Source organism: Heterodontus francisci, chromosome 1 (genome assembly GCF_036365525.1).
Source record: "Heterodontus francisci isolate sHetFra1 chromosome 1, sHetFra1.hap1, whole genome shotgun sequence".
Lineage (NCBI taxonomy): Eukaryota > Metazoa > Chordata > Chondrichthyes > Heterodontiformes > Heterodontidae > Heterodontus > Heterodontus francisci.
This window is the reverse complement of record NC_090371.1, coordinates 44,173,217-44,198,765: the sequence shown is the minus strand read 5'-3', so window position 1 is coordinate 44,198,765 and position 25,549 is coordinate 44,173,217. Positions and strand designations below refer to the sequence as shown.

The 25,549-nt window shown below is 40.7% G+C and overlaps 1 protein-coding gene across 9 annotated transcripts in view; it reads right to left on the bottom strand.

The window, feature by feature from the left end:
- Window positions 1–1,049: 1,049 nt before the first annotated feature.
- Window positions 1,050–25,549, bottom strand: part of LOC137369084 (fibroblast growth factor receptor 3-like) — a 262,049-nt gene continuing 237,549 nt past the window's right edge. For all 9 annotated transcript variants that reach the window (XM_068029736.1, XM_068029727.1, XM_068029752.1 and 6 more), the window contains 2 exons: window positions 11,872–11,977; window positions 1,050–3,724 (listed from right to left, as the gene is read on the bottom strand). In XM_068029736.1, coding sequence (XP_067885837.1) covers window positions 3,560–3,724; window positions 11,872–11,977 — 271 coding nt within the window. In that variant the 3' untranslated portion in view covers window positions 1,050–3,559. The remainder of the gene's footprint in view (window positions 3,725–11,871; window positions 11,978–25,549) is intronic.

The following is a 25,549-nucleotide window of genomic DNA, read 5'->3' as shown; positions in this document are numbered from 1 at the left end:
AAAGGGGAGAAGTTTAGGGGGGATATGCGTGGAAAGTTCTTTACGCAGAGGGTGGTGGGTGCCTGGAACGCATTGCCAGTGGAGGTGGTAGACGCGGGCACGATAGCGTCTTTCAAGATGTATCTAGACAGATACATGAATGGGCAGGAAGTAAAGAGATACAGACCCTTAGAAAATAGGCGACATGTTTAATAGCGGATTTGGATCGGCGTAGGCTTGGAGGGCCGAAGGGCCTGTTCCTGTGCTGTAATTGTCTTTGTTCTTTGATATTGAAGTGCCTGTCCGGCCACTGAATTTGCAGGATCTTTGTGGAGGCACCGCTTGTGATATCTCTCTAGGGCTTTGAGATGTCTGCTGTACAGTGTCCATGTTTCCGATACATACAGGAGGGCAGGTAACACTGTGGCCCTGTAGACCATGAACTTGGTGCCAGGTTTGAGGTCATTGTCGTCAAACACTCTTTTCCTCAGACGACTGAAGTCTGTGCTGGCACACTGGGGGCGATGCTGAGTTTCATCGCTGATGTCTGACCTTGCTGAGAGGAGGCTCCCAAGTTATGAGAAGTGATCCACATTGGCCAGTGGTTCACCGTGGATCTTGATAGTCAGGGGGCAGTGTTGCACTGCAGGAGCAGGACCAATGGATGTTCAGCTTAGGCCCATTCTTTCATACGCCTCTGTGAATGCACGACGAGGGTTTGAAGCTCGGCCTCTGAGTGAGCGCATACGCAAGAGAAATATGCTCCAATAAACAATGCTAACTTGTCTGTGTTTCTGGATTATCAGAGAGACTGAGTAGCAAGTGCATTGCAATGGGTTTTTCCTTTGGCCACCGGCTGTGCTGTTTTTGTTTCTCTTGCTACCCTGTTCACCAGTAATTCCTGGCGTAAGTTTGCCACTGGAGGATTGGAGGTCACAATGATCTAATTTATCATACTCGTCAGCAATATTACCATGGCAGGAAACTCTGGCCCATTATAAATCACATCAATTATAATGCAATGAAGAATGAGGAATGGAAACTCTTGCATTTTAAAACAATATCTTTTTATTTTTGTGGAATGGAACAGTTCCATGTTAATAACAAAGTTTCGTAAAGGCAGACAGATATTGTTCAGTGCTAGTTTTTTTTTTAACTCCAGAAAGACCATCTGTGACCTTTTTACAGGCTTCAGGCAGACAAATAGGTTTGAACGGAGATTTTTCCTTTTTTATTTGAGCTTACCTCTGGCTACTACGAGTGTGAATGTATCAACGATAGACAATGGTCCAAATAACCACGGAACGTTAATTGGGAACCTTAGCTATTGCCAGTAATGCTTGACACGATTACATCTACACAAAGGGAACTGGATATCAAATGTTAAGTTTGGACAAAGCTACAATACATATATTTTGTAAAAAACTCAATAAATTAGATATATATCTAAGTTCTTTTCTTGTAAATCATGCACAAATTTCAAATATTGGAAAAGTTTCTTTTTTATCCATTAGGTACCTGGAATGTACACATCAACAGCGATCGGTAAGAAAATAAGGAAGTGTCTTTTCATTTTACAAAAATTACACAGCTATTGAACTCCTACTTTTGTATTAAAGAGTTAACAGATAACTTCAATCTATTAAATTAACCTTTCTACAGAGTAAGAGCTTCACGGTCCTAATAAAGGTTAAAGGAAACAAATTTAATTTTTAATTGATTTTAATAGGATTCCTACCTAAATTCTTCTCTGTATTTTACCTGCAGAATTCCTATTTAAAATCAAAGAGAATTTTATTTTTATCCTGGGTTACACAGTTGCTCAGTGACTGCCAGTTACCTATTTGGCCATCTGTTCTAGTCATTTTTCTTTTTTTTTTAAAAAGTGTTTACCTCAAATGAGTTCTTTGCAAAATTGCACGTTACATTTAAATTGCACCACATAAGTCGTGCTTGTGGCACCATCTGCATAAAGAGAAGGGAGTGACTCAAAAGTCACTGAAATATGACTGATGTCACTGATTGATTGGCAATTCTTTTTCTCACGAGTTGTCTGCAATGGACATTCATTGCACCCTCTCATTACAACAGTACAAAGTGCCAGCACAACGCTTCTACTCACTTGCACATTCAGTGCTGTCACTGGGTGTATTTAATGTTTTGGCACCAATACGCTATGAGGGAGGGGAATGAAAAGAAATATAAATCACACACAAGCCAATGTGCTTTAATGTTGTGTGATGTGCTCCTTGCATGTGACGCACTTGATTAATGATCTCAAACTGCTCCACCATGACCAGCACCAGAATCTGACACTACTTATGATTCGATTTGAAAATGTTCTCTCCAGACACAACCCAGCTCTGGTAGGCCAAAATCTATCCTGTCCAAATGGGCACTCGGTATAAGAACTTCAAATGCACACCCTTGTCCTAGCGACAATACCAGCAATCTTTCGCAGGGCCAATAGTGTCAGGGCAGCTTCCAGGAAGGTACCACATCCATGCAACAGGCACATAGTTATCATTCACAGTCAGCACTTCAGCTCTGTTGTGTCTTGATCAAAAATCAACCACAAAGCACAAACCTTCATATGTTATGAAAAGTCAATACATTTCTAGGATCGGATTTCTAACTAACAGAAAAATCATTGCAATCTAAAATAAAAACTGATAATGTTCATTTTACATGACATTCGAAAACTTGATTCTAATATTTTTTTCCTCATGAACCACAATCTACCTTTGTGTCCAACCAATTTTAAACGGGTAATAAATTAAAAATTATAAACATGTAAAACAAAAATTAAGAATCTAGGTAACTAAAGATGTGTACAGTAATTAGTAAATAAGCTATATACTTATAAATCTCTTAACCAAAATGATATGTTAAAGTCTATCAACAACTTTACAAATATACAATGTGCTAATCAGTTTGCAAATAATTAATGGTTTTTGAACTATGTTACCCCCTCGCTCACTACACAATGTGTTCCTTTAATAATTTCCAGATTAATACTGAATATCCTAGACTGCAATGATTTTAGGATTTGCTTACTCATACTTGTAGTTATGTTTTTTTTGTGTTTTTCCTAAACAAGTAAATCGTAAGTATACAACTGTTTTTTTTTTAAACATTATCATACAATATTCATATTTATATATTTACAACTCTTCTGGAATCTGCAGCTTCACACAAATAAAAAGTATTTAGATGCTCTTTTGTAAAGAAAAATAATTGTCTTTTGTTTCACTTTCCTTTCTTAGCACACACTTGTCGACTTAGGCACAGAATGGTTCCTTTAGCAGTCACAATGCCAGAGGTCAAAGGTTATTACCTCTCGGATTTTTTTTTTTGCAAAATGTTCCATTTCAGTTTCTAGATTTTGTTTCCAAAAGAAAAATGTTTCTTCATGCCAAGCATTTTTTTTAGATGGGTACAGCACTTGAAGATGTAAGGCTCAAAAATGGTGGGAAGTAAAATGGGGACTAGAGTCCCAGATGGTTCAGTCTATTTCCTTCAGTGTGAGTTGTCCATGGTTCAGCATTCTATACTCCTGTTTCTTTTGTCTCAAACAGTCTCATGTCCTGATGACACCATTGCACTGCTGGTGCTTGGCGAGACAAGTCTCATCAGGCAAAGCATCATGGGCAAAGACGGAGTCGTCTCCAGAAGAGCACGTACTGTGTGTGTCTTGGCATGCTGGGGAATACTGCTCGAAAGGTGCCGACAAGTCAAGGTACTCCTGAAATACAAAGGGGAAAAAAAACATTACAACCCTTCTGTGGCATGAACTGCAAGTACACTTATCGTAGGCTCCATACATGAGGTGTAAGCTGTGGCTCAGTTTGCAGCACTCTTGCCTCTGAGTCAGAAAATTGTCCCACTCCAGAGACTTGAGCACAAAATCCAGAGTGTGCTGCGCGGTTGGAGGTGTTGTCTTGTGGATGAAATGTTAAACTGAGGCCCTGTCTGGCCTCTTGGGTGGACGTAAAAGATCCCTTGGCACTATTTCGAAGAAGAGCAGGGGAGCTCTCCAGTGTCCTGGCCAATATTTATCCCTCAAACAACGTCACAAAAACACATTATCTCGTCATTTATCATATTGCTGTTTGTGGGGTCTTGCTGTGTTTCCTACGTTACAACATAACTCCGCTTCAAAAGTACTTAATTGGCAGCAAAGCGCTTTGGGATGTCCGAAGGTCGCGAAAAATGCTATGAGTGCAAGTCTTTCCTTCTCTCCCAAAAGAACATCAATTCAACATTTGGTAGAATCCAGGCTATGGTTCTGTTAATATGATTATATTTTATAATGTACAATGTATTTTACCACACAAGACTGAAAGATTTCAGTTTTCCTTGGAAAATCCCCTGAAGTTTTCCCTGCCTGAAGGTACTGTAATGTAGGTCAATGGACAGTGGCCATTCCAAGGGGATTTTCTTTCCGTGAGAGTGCAAACTCACAGTTTAGATGATGAGCAATGGCAGGATATTTAATAACATGGCCATTGCAGTCAAGCCTCCAGTTTTGTCCTCTCCTGCCATCCATACATAAGTAAATGGGCCCTTTCCTGGTGTCAACAATCCAGAAACCTTATTGGCCATCCAAGTGTACTGTAATGAGAATCTGGAAGCAGGTATTTACACAGCAATGTGAGATCAGACTGGGAGCAGGCAGAAACCAGAGGTGACAAAACCTGGTATGTTACTTAAGACTTGATAATGGGTGATCACTCTAATTGCCTATAGCATGAAATGTTTGAACTAGCTAGCCCAGTGTACGAGTAGGTGGCCGAAGGTTCATCACATCTACACAGTCCCTTAAACAGCCAGGGCAATCAGATTCTTTGTAACAATTCTGGTACTAAAATCTGTTCAACATGACATTTGTCACTCATGGAGGTGCCATCCAATAATAAGGATAGAATTCCACCCCACCCAGCGACAGGGCTGGGGGTGGAGTTGGGGGCGGGGATAGAGGGGGGAACATAATTCCAGCATTATTGCAATGGAGTGGAGTCCGAATCTGCTGTGTTTCTGTCTCATTTCAACTACCCAAGAACTCCCAAATGGGAGTGGGGGGGAAGGCGAAAGTGGGGTGTGGTTGGTGATATATTGGAAAAGGTGCTTTTTCTGCCTGTTGCCAAGGTGTTTCAGCTGTTGGTTGGAGCCATGTCTGAACATATTCCCTGCTCCTCTCAGCTCCATATTCAGATAAGTACATTTAAAAAACTTACCTTGTTGGTTGTAATCTAACAGACAGTCCCTTAAATCACCACCTGTTAGGCTGCTTGAAGGCCTGGTTTTCCTGAGTGTAGCTGACCCCAGCAGCCTCAGTGCAAACCAAATTTGCAGTGGGGGCCTCAAAGAGGCATCAGGCCCTTTATTTGCCGAAGGCCTGTTTCAGGCATGGCCAATGATTATTTTTTTGACCTTTACCAATATGGTGGACTGCGCAATTTCAGCCTGTAATGAGCATGTGCTTCCTGCCTGTCATATTGGGGACTTAGGAGGCTATTTAGTGCCCAAGAAATGGGCGCTGTGCAGCCTAATTTCTCAGCCCCATTCCTTCTCTTTTCAGAGTGTAACAGACCTTCAGTGAATTTCCAGCATTTTCTGTTTTTAATACAGATGCAGTGATATAACCCTTACCAATTTTTGATTAATGATGGTAATTATAAGAGAACAGCCTTTCCCTACTGAGAGTATGTAGAGTGCATGTTCTCTTTGTGATAATACTCTGTGTGAAGACCATTCAATGGGATTAAGTAATATATTTTCCACATACTGCTGTTTGAACAATTACAATGTTTTGCATTGTATGAAATCAGGAAACTGTTCTTTCTTTTAAATTAAAGTAAATACCCCAGGGTAACTACTTACTTTCCAAATTATAGCAATTGATGGATTCCTTATGAGAACAAATAATGTTAAAGAGTTAAGTGTGCTGACATTTTATTGCCAAGTGTATGTCTCTTTCCTAGCTCTCCTATGTCACATAATAGGGGCTGCTGAGCAGTGACATTATAAAAAGACAGCGGTGCTGATTACAGCTAATGTGATCACTGTTCCTTTCCTTCCCATTCAGCAGGATCAGAGTGAAATCCTGACCGACTTTAAACTACACTCCTGGCAACATTCCATCTCAGTTTCTCAGGTCAGAGGTTAACTGTCTGGTTGGGGCAGGTTATTGGGCAGGAGGAATGCTACATAAATCCTGGCAATAATGTTTTACGATCACATGTTGGAGATTAGGGCTGTCGATCATTTTCAATTATTATCTGTCAAGAGTTTAAACAGCACACTAGATCAGTTAGCCGGGCTGAATGCCCCTCGTGTGCATTTAAAACAATTTTTTATTCCGAATTACATTAAACAATGTGCTTAGTGTAGTGAAGGGAAAGTCTGCACACAGATTTAAAAACTGTAAATGCTGGAAATCAGTAATAGAAAATGCTGGAACTCTGCGGCAAGTCCAAAGCAGCTAAAAAGAGGAAAGAAAAATTAACATTTCGAATACAGATCCTTCACTGGAATCTAATTAAGAGAGCACATAATTGAGTGCCACTGTGTTGCTCAGTGTGGCCATCGAGCCAATCAATATACACCATCAGACGTCAACCTATCTTCTCTTTTCACAGGCTGACGCTTCACAGTACTTGCCGTGCACTTCCAGCATTTCCTGTTTCTGCCAGAGTTAAAAATACACCCTATACAATTTTTGATCAATACTGTTAAATATCAGATGTCATTATACATAAAGCTTGCAAAGCAAGCAGTTCAGCAGCCGACTGATACAGCTGTACATTGCTTAAAGGGTAACAGTATCATTCCGATTTGCAACGTAATCGTGAAGAATACTGGTTTGTTTACTGTTTTTACCCAGTTTCCTGCGCTTGATGTTTACTGGCCTGGGTGTTTCTGGAATCAGCGAGGGTGGAGATAATGTAAAACTATCAGATTGGTAGATTTCTGTTCCACAAGGGTATTAAGGTTTAGGGACCCAGGGTGGGTAGATGGAGTTGAGATACAGATCAGCTATGATCTAATTGAATGGCAGAAGGGGGTTCAAGAGGCTGAATGGCCTCCTCCTGTTCCTATGGGTGATTATCCAGGAAGTGCCTAGCAGCCATGAAACCATATCCCAAGTATGGAGTCAAAGCCTTCATGGGAAGAGAGAGAACAGAGTGGTGACAAAACTGGCTTGTAAAAAGGAAAAGGAAAATGGTGTCATCACTTCATAGATGAGGCTAAGTCAATCTTACAAGCCTGAATGTAAAGACTGCAGTTTCAGCCTGTGAAATTACTCTGTGGGTAGAAATGTGGCAGCTAAGCGATCCTGCAATTAATGGATCAGATCAAAGCTCTGCAGTCCTGCCACATCCAGTCACAAATGGTGGTGGACAATTAAACAATTAGCTGGAGGGGGAGGCTTCAAAAATATCCCCATCTTCAATGATGGGGCAGACTAACACATCAGCGTAAAAGACAAGGCTGAAGCGTTTGCTTCAGAAGCCAGAAGTGCCGAGTGGATGATCCATCTCGGCCTCCTCCTGAAGTCCCCACCATTATAGATGCCAGTCTTCAGACAATTTGATACATTCCACATGATATCAAAAAACAGCTGAAGGCACTGGATAGAGCAAAGCCTATGTGCCCTGAGAACATCCTGGCTGTAGCAGTGAAGGCTTGTACTCCAGAACTAGCCAATCCCTTAGCCAAGCCAAGAAAGATCCATCCGTGGCTCACCCGGGAAGTTAAGGATAGAAGTTGATTAAAAGAGGAGGCTTATAATGTTGCAAAGAATAGTAGTAAGCCTGAGAATTGGCAGAGTTTTAGAAACTAGCAGAGGGAGACCAAAAAGCTGATAAAAGGGGAAAAATAGAATGACAGTAAACTAGCCAGGAATATAATAATGGATTGTAAGAACATTTACGAGTATATAAAGATGAGGAGAGTAGCTGAAGTAAATGTTGGTCACTTAGAGGCAGAGACAGGAGAAATTATCATGGGGAATGAGGAAATGCTAGAGACTTTGAACAAATATCTTGGGCGGGATTTTCAATCCGGGGTTGGGAACCTGATGGTCGGATCATTTACGGGTCCCGAACCTGCACCGCGTCTGTAAGGTGACGCGATTTTTAAAGGGAAAGGCCCTAATTGGCCAGGAGGCGGGTTCGGTGTGTGCAGGGAGGAGGCAGGAACTAGTTCTGGAGGGTGCTTTTAAAAGGCAGATGGCAGCCATTACCGGGCTTGCCGTTGCCTGGAGGAATGGTGCAGGCAGGACAGCAGAGGACCAGCAGCCTCATCGTCCACACAAGTGCCCAAATTCTCACTCCTCAATTACTCAAGCTGCTCTGCTCAAGCGATGGCACCTTCGCCCCACTGCATCAGCACCTTAGTTTGAGTGTAATTTTTTATACAAGATTTTTCATCAGCAGCCACAATCAACAATGGCTTGCCACTTTGCTCCCGACAGCTATGTATAAACGTGTCCCAGACTGTTTGCTCTTCCCATTATCACCAATGAAAATTTGATTCTGTCCCTCTCCAGCCTGTAATAAAGCTCATCAACAAGCAGAACAGTAATTGGAGGTGTGCAGGTTGCTGGCTCCCATCCCTCCACCACCTTTAAAAATTCCAGTTTGTCACGGAGGTGTCCTTGTGTCTGTCTTCACAGTAGAAGATTTAAATTACATACCAGAAATAGACAGTAACCAAGAGGCTAATAAGAGTGAAGAACTTAAAGTCATTAAAGAGGGGGGGCGGGAGCAGTGAGGCCTCCTTTAATTCCCACAGCCCCCACCCTACCTGAGCCAAAATTGCCAGAAGGCTACAGCTGCCATTCCCCCTCCATAATGATGTCTCGGCAGCTGTCGTCACTCAAAAGGTTAATAGGAAAGATAAAGGCTCCTGTAGTTGGGGATAATATATCAGCATGGATCGAGTATTGGTTAACGGACAGGATGCAGAGAGTAGGGATGAACGGGGCATTTTCTAGTTGGCAGGCTTTAACTAGCGAAGTGCTGCAAGGATCAGCACTGGGGCCTCAGTTATTTACAATCTATATTCATAACTTAGATGAAGAGACCAAGAGAAAAGTATCCATGTTTGCTGATGATACAAAGCTAGGTGGGAATGTAAGATGTGAGGAGAACAAAGAGATTGCAAAGAGATATAGACAGGTTAAGTGAATGGGCAACAAGGTGGCAGATGGAATGTAATGTGGGGAAGTGTGAGGTTAAGAACAGAAAAGCACAGTATCTTTTGAAAGGCATGTAACTTCTAAATGTTGATGTTCAGAGAAACTTGGGTGTACTTGTATAAGGAACACAGAAAGTCAGCATGCAGGTACAGAAAGCAATTAAGAAGGTAAATAGCATGTTGGCCTTTATTGCAAGGGGACTGGAGTATAAGAATAGGGAAGTATTGCTACAATGGTATAAGGCTGTGAAACCACACTTGGAGTAATATGTACAGTTTTGGGGTGGAATTTTATTTTGGTAGCAAGGGTCTTGACGTCGGGGGAAACCAATGCCAAGATCCCTGTGTTGCCCCTTGTAAGGAAGGCCCACTGAATTTAGTGCCAATCAGACACTTAACTGGACAGCGGCGGGCCTTCCGTAGGATTTAGGACTCTGTCACCAGAAGTCCCGGCCTTGCAGACCTGCCGGCCAATCAGAGGTCAGCAACTGCAGCGCCACCGTGGGGGTAGTGGCTGCTGCTGTAGCTGCAGCGACCAGACACCATCGAGTGGCACTGGAACCAGGCTCAAGGTAGGTCAGAGCAGGCTTAAGGTAGGTCAGGTTGGGAGCAGTCTCGCGGGATGGGGGTTGCAGGGGAGGAGGGTGCGTTGGCAACAAGGGCTGGTGGGTGGCTCAGTGGGTCTCTCCTTCCCGATGTCGGGTGCCTCCTCAGGCACTACGTGCCCCCCTCCCCCCCCAACCCAACAGCTGGGAAGCAGCCCACATGGTTTATCATGCGACAGGGCCGCCCGCTGCATGAGTAATTGCGGCTGCGAGAGGAACAGGCCCTTAATTAGAGATTAATTACCCAGTTAAGAGCCTCAATTGGCGGAAGGGTGGGAAGGCTGTTCATAGGCTTTCCCGCCTGGGACCAAATTTTGGTGGAGGCAGGATGGTGGCAGGGTCCCTCTCCCGCCACCATCCCACCCGATTTGATGCTCTCCCCGCCTTCAAACTCACCATGGAGGGGAGCATAAAATGTCACCCTTGGCTTCTATATCTAAGGAAGGATATACTTGCTTTGGAGTTGTTAGAGCAAAAGTTCACCAGATTGCTTTCTGGGATGACAGGGTTGTCCCATGATGAGATGCTGAGTAAATTGGGCCTGCACTCTCTGGGATTTAGAAGAAGCTTGAAAGGTTAGACATGGAGAGGTTGCTTCCCCCATGGCTGGGGAATCTAGAACATGGGGGCACAGTCTCAGGACAAGAGGTCTTTCATTTCGGATTGAGATGAGGAGAAATTTCTTCAATCAGAGGGTTGTGAATGTTTGGAATTCTCTACCTCAGAGAGTTGTGGATGCTCCATCATTGAGTATATTTAAGACTGAGATAGACAGATTTTTGGTCTCTCAGGGAATGAAGGGATAGGGGGGTGAGCGGGAAAGTGGAGTTGAGGCAGAAATTCAGCCCTGATCGTATTGAATGGCAGAACAGGCTTGTGGGGCTGTACAGTACTCCTGCTCCTATTTCTTATGCTGTTTGTGGGATCTTGCATTACAACAAGGACTATACTTCCAAAAAGTACTTGACTGGCTGTAAAGTGCTTTGGGACAGTGTGATAAGCACTACATTAATACAAATCCTTCTTGTTTTTCTTACAACTAAATTCGGTCTCTTGGGTGTTGCAAAGCAAAAGTTGGCCATGGTTTCTGCTCCTGAATGGTATCTGGTGATCTCTGCCAGGCAAAGCGTATGTGGGTGTTGATGACAAAATCAGGCATGTCCACGGTTGTATTTTCTGCTGAGTTTGGCGGGGTTGGAGGGGGTGGCGATCAATTTACTAACTGGGCAAAGATTTCTTTGCTGCTTCAACAACACTCAGTTTGCAGCAAATAAACATGAAGTAGCACAAAACACCTTAACATTTAAGAGTCTTCAGGCCTGGACAACGTATGTCAGCCAAGTGTGACGTCTCAATTCATTCCATCTTCGCTGCCTCCTTTGCATCAGGTGGCAGGACCGTATCTCTAACACAGAAGTCCTCGAGGCGGCCAACATCCCCAGCTTATACACACTACTGAGTCAGTGGCACTTGAGATGGCTTGGCCATGTGAGCCACATGGAAGATGGCAGGATCCCCAAAGACACATTGTACAGCGAGCTCGCCACTGGTATCAGACCCACCGGCCGTCCATGTCTCCGCTTTAAAGACGTCTGCAAACGCGACATGAAGTCCTGTGACATTGATCACAAGTCGTGGGAGTCAGTTGCCAGCATTCGCCAGAGCTGGCGGGCAGCCATAAAGGCGGGGCTAAAGTGTGGCGAGTCGAAGAGACTTAGCAGTTGGCAGGAAAAAAGACAAAAGCGCAAGGGGAGAGCCAACTGTGTAACAGCCCCGACAACCAATTTTATCTGTAGCACCTGTGGAAGATCCTGTCACTCTAGAATTGGCCTTTATATCCACTCCAGGCGCTGCTCCACACACCACTGACCACCTCCAGGCGCTTACCCATTGTCTCTCAAGACAAGGAGACCAAAGAAGAAGAAGTCTGATAACTTTTTCGGGAATTGCACATAAATCAATGAAACAAAGAAATAGTAGCATTCTTGAGCAATTTTAAGTGTTATTAATTGTTTAATTTAAATTCACTTTAATTAACCTCTTAATCCTTTCTCTGAGTATTTATTTGAATTAAAAGACTGACCTCAGTTGACGTCACCGTCAGGACCCTGTCAAGATCCTCGACTAGCTGTTTGAACGTTGGCCTCTGTGATGGGATTGCATGCCAGCATTCTCTCATTATCATATACCTAGGAGAAAGACACAGGGTTACAGTTAAACTAAACACAACACATATCTTCATGATTCTATTTGAGGACTGCTATGGAAGCCCAATACACCACAGCAAAAGGCCCAATACATCGCAGTGAGAAGGCCAAAATACCACAGAGGAGGCTCAATAAGACCACAGATAGCAGTCATCTTATTTCAGCTGTGTGGAGCCCAGATACTTCCTAGAGAGAGGGAGGATCATGCCACTCAAGGCATTCCTGGACGCACTATAGGTCGACTACCACTGACAGAGGCCTGTGAATAAGCGCCCCAGTGGTGTAAGGTCAGTGCCACTAAACAACTCCAAAAGGAACAACGGCAAAATACAAATAAATAGTCGGCAGATGACAGAAATGTGTAGGACACAATTCACTTCCATCTGACTCCTGATAACAAGAGTGACAACAACAACTTGTATTTATGTACTACCTTTAATGTAGTAAAATATCGCTAGCTCCTTCAAAGGAGCATATTCAAGCAAAAACTCATACCGAGCCACATAAAGAGATATGAGGACAAATGACCAAAAGCTTGGTCCAAGAGATAGGTTTCAAAAAGCGTCTTCAAGAAAGAAACAGAGTAGAGAGGCAGAAAGACTTAAGGATAGAATTCCAGAGTTTAGGGCCTAAAAAACAACAACAACAACCTGTATTTATACAGCAACTTCAAAGTGTTTCACAGCAGTGTTCTGAAATAAAATATGAGGCTGAGCCACAGAAGGAGCCATTAGGGCAAATGATCAAAAGCTCGGTCAAAGAGGGAGGTTTTAAGGAGTGTTTTACAGGAGGAAAGTGAAGTGGAAAGGCGGATAAGAGTAGAGTTCAGTGGGGGTGGGGTTTTATTTAACTGCAGTGGGGGTGTGGGGGTTTACGTAACTATAGTGGGGGGTGGTGGTTTATTTAACTGTAGTTGGGGGGGGGTGGTTTATTTAACGGTAGTGGGGGGTGGGGGGGTTTATTTAACTGAAATGGGGGGGGGGTTATTTAATTGTAGTTGGGGGGGGTGTATTTAACTGTAATGGGGGTGGGAGTTTATTTAACTGTAGTGGGGGTGGGAGTTTATTTAAATGTAATGGGGGTGGTGGTTTATTTAACTGTAATGGGGGTGGGAGTTTATTTAACTGTAGTGGGGGTGGGAGTTTATTTAAATGTATTGGGGGTGGTGGTTTATTTATCTGCATTGAGGGTGGGAGTTTATTTAAATGTATTGGGGGTGGTGGTTTATTTAACTGTATTGTGGGTGGTGGTTTATTTAACTGTAATGGGGGTGGTGGTTTATTTAACTGTAATGGGGGTGGGAGTTTATTTATCTGTATTGGGGGTGGTGGTTTATTTAACTGTATTGAGGGTGGTGGTTTATTTATCTGTAATGGGGGTGGGAGTTTATTTAACTGTATTGAGGGTGGTGGTTTATTTAACTGTATTGAGGGTGGTGGTTTATTTAACTGTATTGAGGGTGGTGGTTTATTTATCTGTAATGGGGGTGGGAGTTTATTTAACTGTATTGAGGGTGGTGGTTTATTTCACTGTATTGAGGGTGGTGGTTTATTTATCTGTAATGGGGGTGGGAGTTTATTTAACTGTATTGAGGGTGGTGGTTTATTTATCTGTAATGGGGGTGGGAGTTTATTTAACTGTATTGAGGGTGGTGGTTTATTTAACTGTATTGGGGGTGGTGGTTTATTTATCTGTATTGTGGGTGGTGGTTTATTTAACTGTAATGGGGGTGGGAGTTTATATAACTGTATTGAGGGTGGTGGTTTATTTATCTGTATTGTGGGTGGTGGTTTATTTAAATGTATTGGGTGTGGTGGTTTATTTATCTGTATTGAGGGTGGTGGTTTATTTATCTGTAATGGGGGTGGGAGTTTATTAAACTGTATTGAGGGTGGTGGTTTATTTAACTGCATTGAGGGTGGTGGTTTATTTATCTGTATTGTGGGTGGTGGTTTATTTAACTGTAATGGGGGTGGGAGTTTATTTAACTGTATTGAGGGTGGTGGTTTATTTATCTGTATTGGGTGTGGTGGTTTATTTATCTGTATTGAGGGTGGTGGTTTATTTATCTGTAATGGGGGTGGGAGTTTATTTAACTGTATTGAGGATGGTGGTTTATTTAACTGTAATGGGGGTGGGAGTTTATTTAACTGTAGTGGGGGTGGGAGTTTATTTAAATGTAATGGGGGTGGTGGTTTATTTAACTGGAATGGGGGTGGGAGTTTATTTAACTGTAGTGGGGGTGGGAGTTTATTTAAATGTATTGGGGGTGGTGGTTTATTTATCTGCATTGAGGGTGGGAGTTTATTTAAATGTATTGGGGGTGGTGGTTTATTTAACTGTATTGTGGGTGGTGGTTTATTTAACTGTAATGGGGGTGGTGGTTTATTTAACTGTAATGGGGGTGGGAGTTTATTTATCTGTATTGGGGGTGGTGGTTTATTTAACTGTATTGAGGGTGGTGGTTTATTTATCTGTAATGGGGGTGGGAGTTTATTTAACTGTATTGAGGGTGGTGGTTTATTTATCTGTATTGAGGGTGGTGGTTTATTTAACTGTATTGAGGGTGGTGGTTTATTTATCTGTAATGGGGGTGGGAGTTTATTTAACTGTATTGAGGGTGGTGGTTTATTTAACTGTATTGAGGGTGGTGGTTTATTTATCTGTAATGGGGGTGGGAGTTTATTTAACTGTATTGAGGGTGGTGGTTTATTTATCTGTAATGGGGGTGGGAGTTTATTTAACTGTATTGAGGGTGGTGGTTTATTTAACTGTACTGGGGGTGGTGGTTTATTTATCTGTATTGTGGGTGGTGGTTTATTTAACTGTAATGGGGGTGGGAGTTTATTTAACTGTATTGAGGGTGGTGGTTTATTTATCTGTATTGTGGGTGGTGGTTTATTTAAATGTATTGGGTGTGGTGGTTTATTTATCTGTATTGAGGGTGGTGGTTTATTTATCTGTAATGGGGGTGGGAGTTTATTTAACTGTATTGAGGGTGGTGGTTTATTTATCTGTATTGTGGGTGGTGGTTTATTTAAATGTATTGGGTGTGGTGGTTTATTTATCTGTATTGAGGGTGGTGGTTTATTTATCTGTAATGGGGGTGGGAGTTTATTTAACTGTATTGAGGGTGGTGGTTTATTTAACTGTATTGAGGGTGGTGGTTTATTTATCTGTAATGTGGGTGGTGGTTTATTTAACTGTAATGGGGGTGGGAGTTTATTTAACTGTATTGAGGGTGGTGGTTTATTTATCTGTATTGTGGGTGGTGGTTTATTTAACTGTATTGGGTGTGGTGGTTTATTTATCTGTATTGAGGGTGCTGGTTTATTTATCTGTAATGGGGGTGGGAGTTTATTTAACTGTATTGAGGGTGGTGGTTTATTTATCTGTATTGTGGGTGGTGGTTTATTTAACTGTAATGGGGGTGGGAGTTTATTTAACTGTATTGAGGGTGGTGGTTTATTTATCTGTATTGAGGGTGGTGGTTTATTTATCTGTAATGGGGGTGGGAGTTTATTTAACTGTATTGAGGGTGGTGGTTTATTTAACTGTATTGAGGGTGGTGGTTTATTTATCTGTATTGTGGGTGGTGGTTTATTTAACTGTAATGGGGGTGGGAGTTTATTTAACTGTATTGAGGGTGGTGGTTTATTTATCTGTATTGTGGGTGGTGGTTTATTTAACTGTAATGGGGGTGGGAGTTTATTTAACTGTATTGAGGGTGGTGGTTTATTTATCTGTATTGAGGGTGGTGGTTTATTTATCTGTAATGGGGGTGGGAGTTTATTTAACTGTATTGAGGGTGGTGGTTTATTTAACTGTATTGAGGGTGGTGGTTTATTTATCTGTATTGTGGGTGGTGGTTTATTTAACTGTAATGGGGGTGGGAGTTTATTTAACTGTATTGGGGGTGGTGGTTTATTTAACTGTATTGAGGGTGGTGGTTTATTTAACTGTAATGGGGGTGGGAGTTTATTTAACTGTATTGAGGGTGGTGGTTTATTTATCTGTATTGTGGGTGGTGGTTTATTTAACTGTATTGGGTGTGGTGGTTTATTTATCTGTATTGAGGGTGGTGGTTTATTTATCTGTAATGGGGGTGGGAGTTTATTTAACTGTATTGAGGGTGGTGGTTTATTTAACTGTATTGAGGGTGGTGGTTTATTTATCTGTATTGTGGGTGGTGGTTTATTTAACTGTAATGGGGGTGGGAGTTTATTTAACTGTATTGAGGGTGGTGGTTTATTTATCTGTATTGTGGGTGGTGGTTTATTTAACTGTATTGGGTGTGGTGGTTTATTTAACTGTAATGGGGGTGGTGGTTTATTTATCTGTATTGGGGGTGGTGGCTTATTTAACTGTATTGAGGGTGGTGGTTTATTTAACTGTAATGGGGGTGGTGGTTTATTTATCTGTATTGGGGGTGGTGGCTTATTTAACTGTATTGAGGGTGGTGGTTTATTTAACTGTATTGAGGGTGGTGGTTTATTTAACTGTAATGGGGGTGGTGGTTTATTTAACTGTAATGGGGGTGGTGGTTTATTTAACTGTATTGAGGGTGGTGGTTTATTTAACTGTAATGGGTGTGGTGGTTTATTTATCTGTATTGAGGGTGGTGGTTTATTTATCTGTATTGAGGGTGGTGGTTTATTTAACTGTATTGGGGGTGGTGGTTTATTTATCTGTATTGGGGGTGGTGGTTTATTTATCTGTATTGTGGGTGGTGGTTTATTTATCTGTATTGAGGGTGGTGGTTTATTTAACTGTATTGAGGGTGGTGGTTTATTTATCTGTATTGTGGGAGGTGGTTTATTTAACTGTATTGGGGGTGGGAGTTTATTTAACTGTATTGAGGGTGGTGATTTATTTAACTGTATTGAGGGTGGTGGTTTATTTAACTGTATTGAGGGTGGTGGCTTATTTATCTGTATTGGGGGTGGTGGTTTATTTAACTGTAATGGGGGTGGTGGTTTATTTATCTGTATTGGGGGTGGTGGCTTATTTAACTGTATTGAGGGTGGTGGTTTATTTAACTGTAATGGGGGTGGTGGTTTATTTATCTGTATTGGGGGTGGTGGCTTATTTAACTGTATTGAGGGTGGTGGTTTATTTAACTGTAATGGGGGTGGTGGTTTATTTAACTGTATTGAGGGTGGTGGTTTATTTAACTGTAATGGGGGTGGTGGTTTATTTAACTGTATTGAGGGTGGTGGTTTATTTAACTGTATTGGGGGTGGTGATTTATTTATCTGTATTGGGGGTGGTGGTTTATTTAACTGTATTGGGGGTGGTGGTTTATTTATCTGTATTGGGGGTGGTGATTTATTTATCTGTATTGGGGGTGGTGGTTTATTTATCTGTATTGGGGGTGGTGATTTATTTATCTGTATTGGGGGTAGTGGTTTATTTAACTGTATTGGGGGTGGTGGTTTATTTATCTGTATTGGGGGTGGTGATTTATTTAACTGTATTGTGGGTGGTGGTTCATTTAACTGTATTGGGGGTGGTGATTTATTTAACTGTATTGTGGGTGGTGGTTTATTTATCTGTATTGGGGGTGGTGATTTATTTAACTGTATTGGGGGTGGTGATTTATTTATCTGTATTGGGGGTGGTGATTTATTTAACTGTATTGTGGGTGGTGGTTTATTTATCTGTATTGGGGGTGGTGATTTATTTAACTGTATTGGGGGTGGTGATTTATTTATCTGTATTGGGGGTGGTGATTTATTTAACTGTATTGTGGGTGGTGGTTTATTTATCTGTATTGGGGATGGTGATTTATTTAACTGTATTGGGGGTGGTGGTTTATTTAACTGTATTGTGGGTGGTGGTTCATTTAACTGTATTGGGGGTGGTGATTTATTTAACTGTATTGTGGGTGGTGGTTTATTTAACTGTATTGAGGGTGGTGGTTTATTTAACTGTATTGGGGGTGGTGATTTATTTAACTGTATTGTGGGTGGTGGTTTATTTAACTGTATTGGGGGTGGTGGTTTATTTATCTGTATTGGGGGTGGTGATTTATTTAACTGTATTGTGGGTGGTGGTTTATTTAACTGTATTGAGGGTGGTGGTTTATTTATCTGTATTGGGGGTGGTGTTTATTTAACTGTAATGGGGGTGGTGATTTATTTAACTGTATTGTGGGTGGTGGTTTATTTATCTGTATTGGGGGTGGTGGTTTATTTAACTGTATTGAGGGTGGTGGTTTATTTATCTGTATTGGGGGTGGTGGTTTATTTAACTGTATTGAGAGTGGTGGTTTATTTATCTGTATTGGGGGTGGTGGTTTATTTATCTGTATTGTGGGTGGTGGTTTATTTAACTGTATTGGGGGTGGTGATTTATTTAACTGTATTGTGGGTGGTGGTTTATTTATCTGTATTGGGGGTGGTGATTTATTTAACTGTAATGGGGGTGGTGATTTATTTATCTGTATTGTGGGTGGTGGTTTATTTATCTGTATTGGGGGTGGTGGTTTATTTAACTGTAATGGGGGTGGTGATTTATTTAACTGTATTGAGGGTGGTGGTTTATTTATCTGTATTGGGGGTGGTGGTTTATTTAACTGTATTGAGAGTGGTGGTTTATTTATCTGTATTGGGGGTGGTGGTTTATTTATCTGTATTGTGGGTGGTGGTTTATTTAACTGTATTGGGGGTGGTGATTTATTTAACTGTATTGTGGGTGGTGGTTTATTTATCTGTATTGGGGGTGGTGGTTTATTTATCTGTATTGGGGGTGGTGATTTATTTATCTGTATTGGGGGTGGTGGTTCATTTAACTGTAATGGGGGTGGTGGTTTATTTATCTGTATTGTGGGTGGTGGTTTATTTATCTGTATTGAGGGTGGTGGTTTATTTATCTGTATTGAGGGTGGTGGTTCATTTAACTGTAATGGGGGTGGTGGTTTATTTATCTGTATTGTGGGTGGTGGTTTATTTATCTGTATTGAGGGTGGTGGTTTATTTATCTGTATTGAGGGTGGTGGTTCATTTAACTGTAATGGGGGTGGTGGTTTATTTATCTGTATTGGTGGTGGTGGTTTATTTATCTGTATTGGGGGTGGTGGTTCATTTAACTGTAATGGGGGTGGTGGTTTATTTATCTGTATTGTGGGTGGTGGTTTATTTATCTGTATTGAGGGTGGTGGTTTATTTATCTGTATTGAGGGTGGTGGTTCATTTAACTGTAATGGGGGTGGTGGTTTATTTAACTGTATTGAGGGTGGTGGTTTATTTAACTGTATTGTGGGTGGTGGTTTATTTATCTGTATTGGGGGTGGTGGTTCATTTAACTGTAATGGGGGTGGTGATTTATTTATCTGTATTGGGGGTGGTGGTTTATTTAACTGTATTGTGGGTGGTGGTTTATTTATCTGTATTGTGGGTGGTGGTTTATTTATCTGTATTGGGGGTGGTGGTTTATTTAACTGTATTGTGGGTGGTGGTTTATTTATCTGTATTGGGGGTGGTGATTTATTTATCTGTATTGTGGGTGGTGGTTCATTTAACTGTATTGGGGGTGGTGGTTTATTTAACTGTATTGTGGGTGGTGGTTTATTTATCTGTATTGGGGGTGGTGGTTTATTTAACTGTATTGTGGGTGGTGGTTTATTTATCTGTATTGTGGGTGGTGGTTTATTTATCTGTATTGGGGGTGGTGGTTTATTTAACTGTATTGTGGGTGGTGGTTTATTTATCTGTATTGGGGGTGGTGATTTATTTATCTGTATTGTGGGTGGTGGTTCATTTAACTGTAATGGGGGTGGTGGTTTATTTAACTGTATTGGGGGTGGTGGTTTATTTATCTGTATTGAGGGTGGTGATTTATTTATCTGTATTGAGGGTGGTGGTTTATTTATCTGTATTGAGGGTGGTGATTTATTTATCTGTATTGGGGGTGGTGGTTTATTTATCTGTATTGAGGGTGGTGATTTATTTATCTGTATTGGGGGTGGTGGTTTATTTATCTGTATTGGGGGTGGTGGTTTATTTATCTGTATTGAGGGTGGTGATTTATTTATCTGTATTGAGGGTGGTGGTTTATTTATCTGTATTGAGGGTGGTGATTTATTTATCTGTATTGGGGGTGGTGGTTTATTTATCTGTATTGAGGGTGGTGATTTATTTATCTGTATTGGGGGTGGTGGTTTATTTATCTGTATTGAGGGTGGTGATTTATTTATCTGTATTGAGGGTGGTGGTTTATTTAACTGTATTGAGGGTGGTGGTTTATTTATCTGTATTGAGGGTGGTGGTTTATTTATCTGTATTGGGGGTGGTGGTTTATTTATCTGTATTGAGGGTGGTGATTTATTTATCTGTATTGGGGGTGGTGGTTTATTTATCTGTATTGAGGGTGGTGATTTATTTATCTGTATTGGGGGTGGTGGTTTATTTATCTGTATTGAGGGTGGTGATTTATTAATCTGTATTGAGGGTGGTGGTTTATTTAACTGTATTGAGGGTGGTGATTTATTTATCTGTATTGGGGGTGGTGGTTTATTTATCTGTATTGAGGGTGGTGATTTATTTATCTGTATTGGGGGTGGTGGTTTATTTATCTGTATTGAGGGTGGTGATTTATTAATCTGTATTGAGGGTGGTGGTTTATTTAACTGTATTGAGGGTGGTGGTTTATTTATCTGTATTGAGGGTGGTGATTTATTTATCTGTATTGAGGGTGGTGGTTTATTTATCTGTATTGGGGGTGGTGGTTTATTTAACTGTATTGAGGGTGGTGATTTACTTATCTGTATTGAGGGTGGTGGTTTATTTATCTGTATTGGGGGTGGTGGTTTATTTAACTGTTTTGAGGGTGGTGGTTTATTTATCTGTATTGAGGGTGGTGATTTATTTATCAGTATTGAGGGTGGTGGTTTATTTATCTGTATTGAGGGTGGTGATTTATTTAACTGTATTGAGGGTGGTGGTTTATTTATCTGTATTGGGGGTGGTGGTTTATTTAACTGTATTGGGGGTGGTGGTTTATTTAACTGTATTGAGGGTGGTGGTTTATTTATCTGTATTGAGGGTGGTGGTTTATTTATCTGTATTGGGGGTGGTGGTTTATTTAACTGTATTGAGGGTGGTGATTTACTTATCTGTATTGAGGGTGGTGGTTTATTTATCTGTATTGGGGGTGGTGGTTTATTTAACTGTATTGAGGGTGGTGGTTTATTTATCTGTATTGGGGGTGGTGGTTTATTTATCTGTATTGGGGGTGGTGGTTTATTTAACTGTATTGAGCGTGGTGGTTTATTTATCTGTATTGGGGGTGGTGGTTTATTTATCTGTATTGGGGGTGGTGGTTTATTTATCTGTATTGAGGGTGGTGGTTTATTTAACTGTATTGAGGGTGGTGGTTTATTTATCTGTATTGAGGGTGGGTGATTTATTTATCTGTATTGAGGGTGGTGATTTATTTATCTGTATTGAGGGTGGTGGTTTATTTATCTGTATTGGGGGTGGTGGTTTATTTAACTGTATTGAGGGTGGTGATTTATTTATCTGTATTGGGGGTGGTGGTTTATTTATCTGTATTGAGGGTGGTGGTTTATTTAACTGTATTGGGGGTGGTGATTTATTTAACTGTATTGGGGGTGGTGGTTTATTTATCTGTATTGAGGGTGGTGATTTATTTATCTGTATTGGGGGTGGTGGTTTATTTAACTGTATTGAGGGTGGTGATTTATTTAACTGTATTGGGGGTGGTGGTTTATTTAACTGTATTGAGGGTGGTGATTTATTTAACTGTATTGGGGGTGGTGATTTATTTAACTGTATTGGGGGTGGTGGTTTATTTATCTGTATTGAGGGTGGTGATTTATTTATCTGTATTGGGGTGGTGATTTATTTATCTGTATTGAGGGTGGTGATTTATTTATCTGTATTGGGGTGGTGATTTATTTAACTGTATTGGGGGTGGTGATTTATTTATCTGTATTGAGGGTGGTGATTTATTTATCTGTATTGGGGTGGTGATTTATTTAACTGTATTGGGGGTGGTGATTTATTTAACTGTATTGAGAGTGGTGGTTTATTTATCTGTATTGAGGGTGGTGGTTTATTTAACTGTATTGGGGGTGGTGATTTATTTAACTGTATTGGGGGTGGTGGTTTATTTATCTGTATTGAGGGTGGTGATTTATTTATCTGTATTGGGGTGGTGATTTATTTATCTGTATTGGGGGTGGTGGTTTATTTATCTGTATTGAGGGTGGTGTTTTATTTATCTGTATTGAGGGTGGTGATTTATTTATCTGTATTGGGGTGGTGATTTATTTATCTGTATTGGGGGTGGTGGTTTATTTATCTGTATTGGGGGTGGTGGTTTATTTATCTGTATTGGGGGTGGTGGTTTATTTATCTGTATTGAGGGTGGTGGTTTATTTATCTGTATTGGGGGTGGTGGTTTATTTATCTGTATTGGGGGTGGTGGTTTATTTAACTGTATTGGGGGTGGTGGTTTATTTATCTGTATTGAGGGTGGTGGTTTATTTAACTGTATTGAGGGTGGTGATTTATTTATCTGTATTGAGGGTGGTGGTTTATTTATCTGTATTGGGGGTGGTGGTTTATTTAACTGTATTGGGGGTGGTGGTTTATTTATCTGTATTGGGGGTGGTGGTTTATTTAACTGTATTGAGGGTGGTGATTTATTTATCTGTATTGGGGGTGGTGGTTTATTTAACTGTATTGTGGGTGGTGATTTATTTATCTGTATTGAGGGTGGTGATTTATTTATCTGTATTGGGGGTGGTGGTTTATTTAACTGTATTGAGGGTGGTGGTTTATTTATCTGTATTGAGGGTGGTGATTTATTTATCTGTATTGGGGGTGGTGGTTTATTTAACTGTATTGAGGGTGGTGATTTATTTATCTGTATTGGGAGTGGTGGTTTATTTAACTGTATTGTGGGTGGTGATTTATTTATCTGTATTGGGGGTGGTGGTTTATTTATCTGTATTGAGGGTGGTGATTTATTTATCTGTATTGAGGGTGGTGGTTTATTTAACTGTATTGGGGGTGGTGATTTATTTATCTGTATTGAGGGTGGTGGTTTATTTATCTGTATTGGGGGTGGTGGTTTATTTAACTGTATTGAGGGTGGTGGTTTATTTAACTGTATTGTGGGTGGTGGTTTATTTATCTGTATTGAGGGTGGTGGTTCATTTAACTGTAATGGGGGTGGTGATTTATTTAACTGTATTGAGGGTGGTGGTTTATTTAACTGTATTGGGGGTGGTGGTTCATTTAACTGTAATGGGGGTGGTGATTTATTTATCTGTATTGAGGGTGGTGGTTTATTTATCTGTAATGGGGGTGGTGATTTATTTAACTGTATTGTGGGTGGTGGTTTATTTAACTGTATTGAGGGTGGTGGTTTATTTATCTGTATTGGGGGTGGTGGTTTATTTATCTGTATTGAGGGTGGTGGTTCATTTAACTGTAATGGGGGTGGTGATTTATTTATCTGTATTGAGGGTGGTGGTTTATTTAACTGTATTGGGGGTGGTGATTTATTTATCTGTATTGAGGGTGGTGGTTTATTTATCTGTATTGGGGGTGGTGGTTTATTTAACTGTATTGAGGGTGGTGGTTTATTTAACTGTATTGTGGGTGGTGGTTTATTTATCTGTATTGAGGGTGGTGGTTCATTTAACTGTAATGGGGGTGGTGATTTATTTAACTGTATTGAGGGTGGTGGTTTATTTAACTGTATTGGGGGTGGTGGTTCATTTAACTGTAATGGGGGTGGTGATTTATTTATCTGTATTGAGGGTGGTGGTTTATTTATCTGTAATGGGGGTGGTGATTTATTTAACTGTATTGTGGGTGGTGGTTTATTTAACTGTATTGAGGGTGGTGGTTTATTTATCTGTATTGGGGGTGGTGGTTTATTTATCTGTATTGAGGGTGGTGGTTCATTTAACTGTAATGGGGGTGGTGATTTATTTATCTGTATTGAGGGTGGTGGTTTATTTATCTGTAATGGGGGTGGTGGTTTATTTATCTGTATTGGGGGTGGTGATTTATTTATCTGTATTGAGGGTGGTGGTTTATTTATCTGTATTGGGGGTGGTGGTTTATTTAACTGTATTGAGGGTGGTGGTTTATTTATCTGTATTGGGGGTGGTGGTTTATTTAACTGTATTGAGGGTGGTGGTTTATTTATCTGTATTGAGGGTGGTGATTTATTTAACTGTATTGGGGGTGCTGGTTTATTTATCTGTATTGAGGGTGGTGGTTTATTTATCTGTATTGGGGGTGGTGATTTATTTATCTGTATTGAGGGTGGTGGTTTATTTATCTGTAATGGGGGTGGTGGTTTATTTATCTGTATTGGGGGTGGTGATTTATTTATCTGTATTGAGGGTGGTGGTTTATTTATCTGTATTGGGGGTGGTGATTTATTTATCTGTATTGAGGGTGGTGGTTTATTTATCTGTAATGGGGGTGGTGGTTTATTTATCTGTATTGGGGGTGGTGATTTATTTATCTGTATTGAGGGTGGTGGTTTATTTATCTGTATTGGGGGTGGTGATTTATTTATCTGTATTGAGGGTGGTGGTTTATTTATCTGTAATGGGGGTGGTGGTTTATTTATCTGTATTGGGGGTGGTGATTTATTTATCTGTATTGAGGGTGGTGGTTTATTTATCTGTATTGGGGGTGGTGGTTTATTTATCTGTATTGGGGGTGGTGATTTATTTATCTGTATTGAGGGTGGTGGTTTATTTATCTGTATTGGGGGTGGTGATTTATTTATCTGTATTGAGGGTGGTGGTTTATTTATCTGTAATGGGGGTGGTGGTTTATTTATCTGTAGTGGGGGTGGTGATTTATTTATCTGTATTGAGGGTGGTGGTTTATTTATCTGTATTGGGGGTGGTGGTTTATTTAACTGTATTGAGGGTGGTGGTTTATTTATCTGTATTGGGGGTGGTGGTTTATTTAACTGTATTGAGGGTGGTGGTTTATTTATCTGTATTGAGGGTGGTGATTTATTTAACTGTATTGGGGGTGGTGGTTTATTTATCTGTATTGAGGGTGGTGGTTTATTTATCTGTATTGGGGGTGGTGATTTATTTATCTGTATTGGGGGTGGTGATTTATTTATCTGTATTGGGGGTGGTGGTTTATTTATCTGTATTGAGGGTGGTGGTTTATTTAACTGTATTGGGGGTGGTGGTTTATTTATCTGTATTGGGGGTGGTGGTTTATTTAACTGTATTGGGGGTGGTGGTTTATTTAACTGTATTGAGGGTGGTGGTTTATTTATCTGTATTGGGGGTGGTGATTTATTTATCTGTATTGAGGGTGGTGGTTTATTTATCTGTATTGGGGGTGGTGGTTTATTTATCTGTATTGGGGGTGGTGGTTTATTTAACTGTATTGGGGGTGGTGGTTTATTTATCTGTATTGAGGGTGGTGGTTTATTTAACTGTATTGGGGGTGGTGGTTTATTTATCTGTATTGGGGGTGGTGGTTTATTTAACTGTATTGAGGGTGGTGGTTTATTTATCTGTATTGAGGGTGG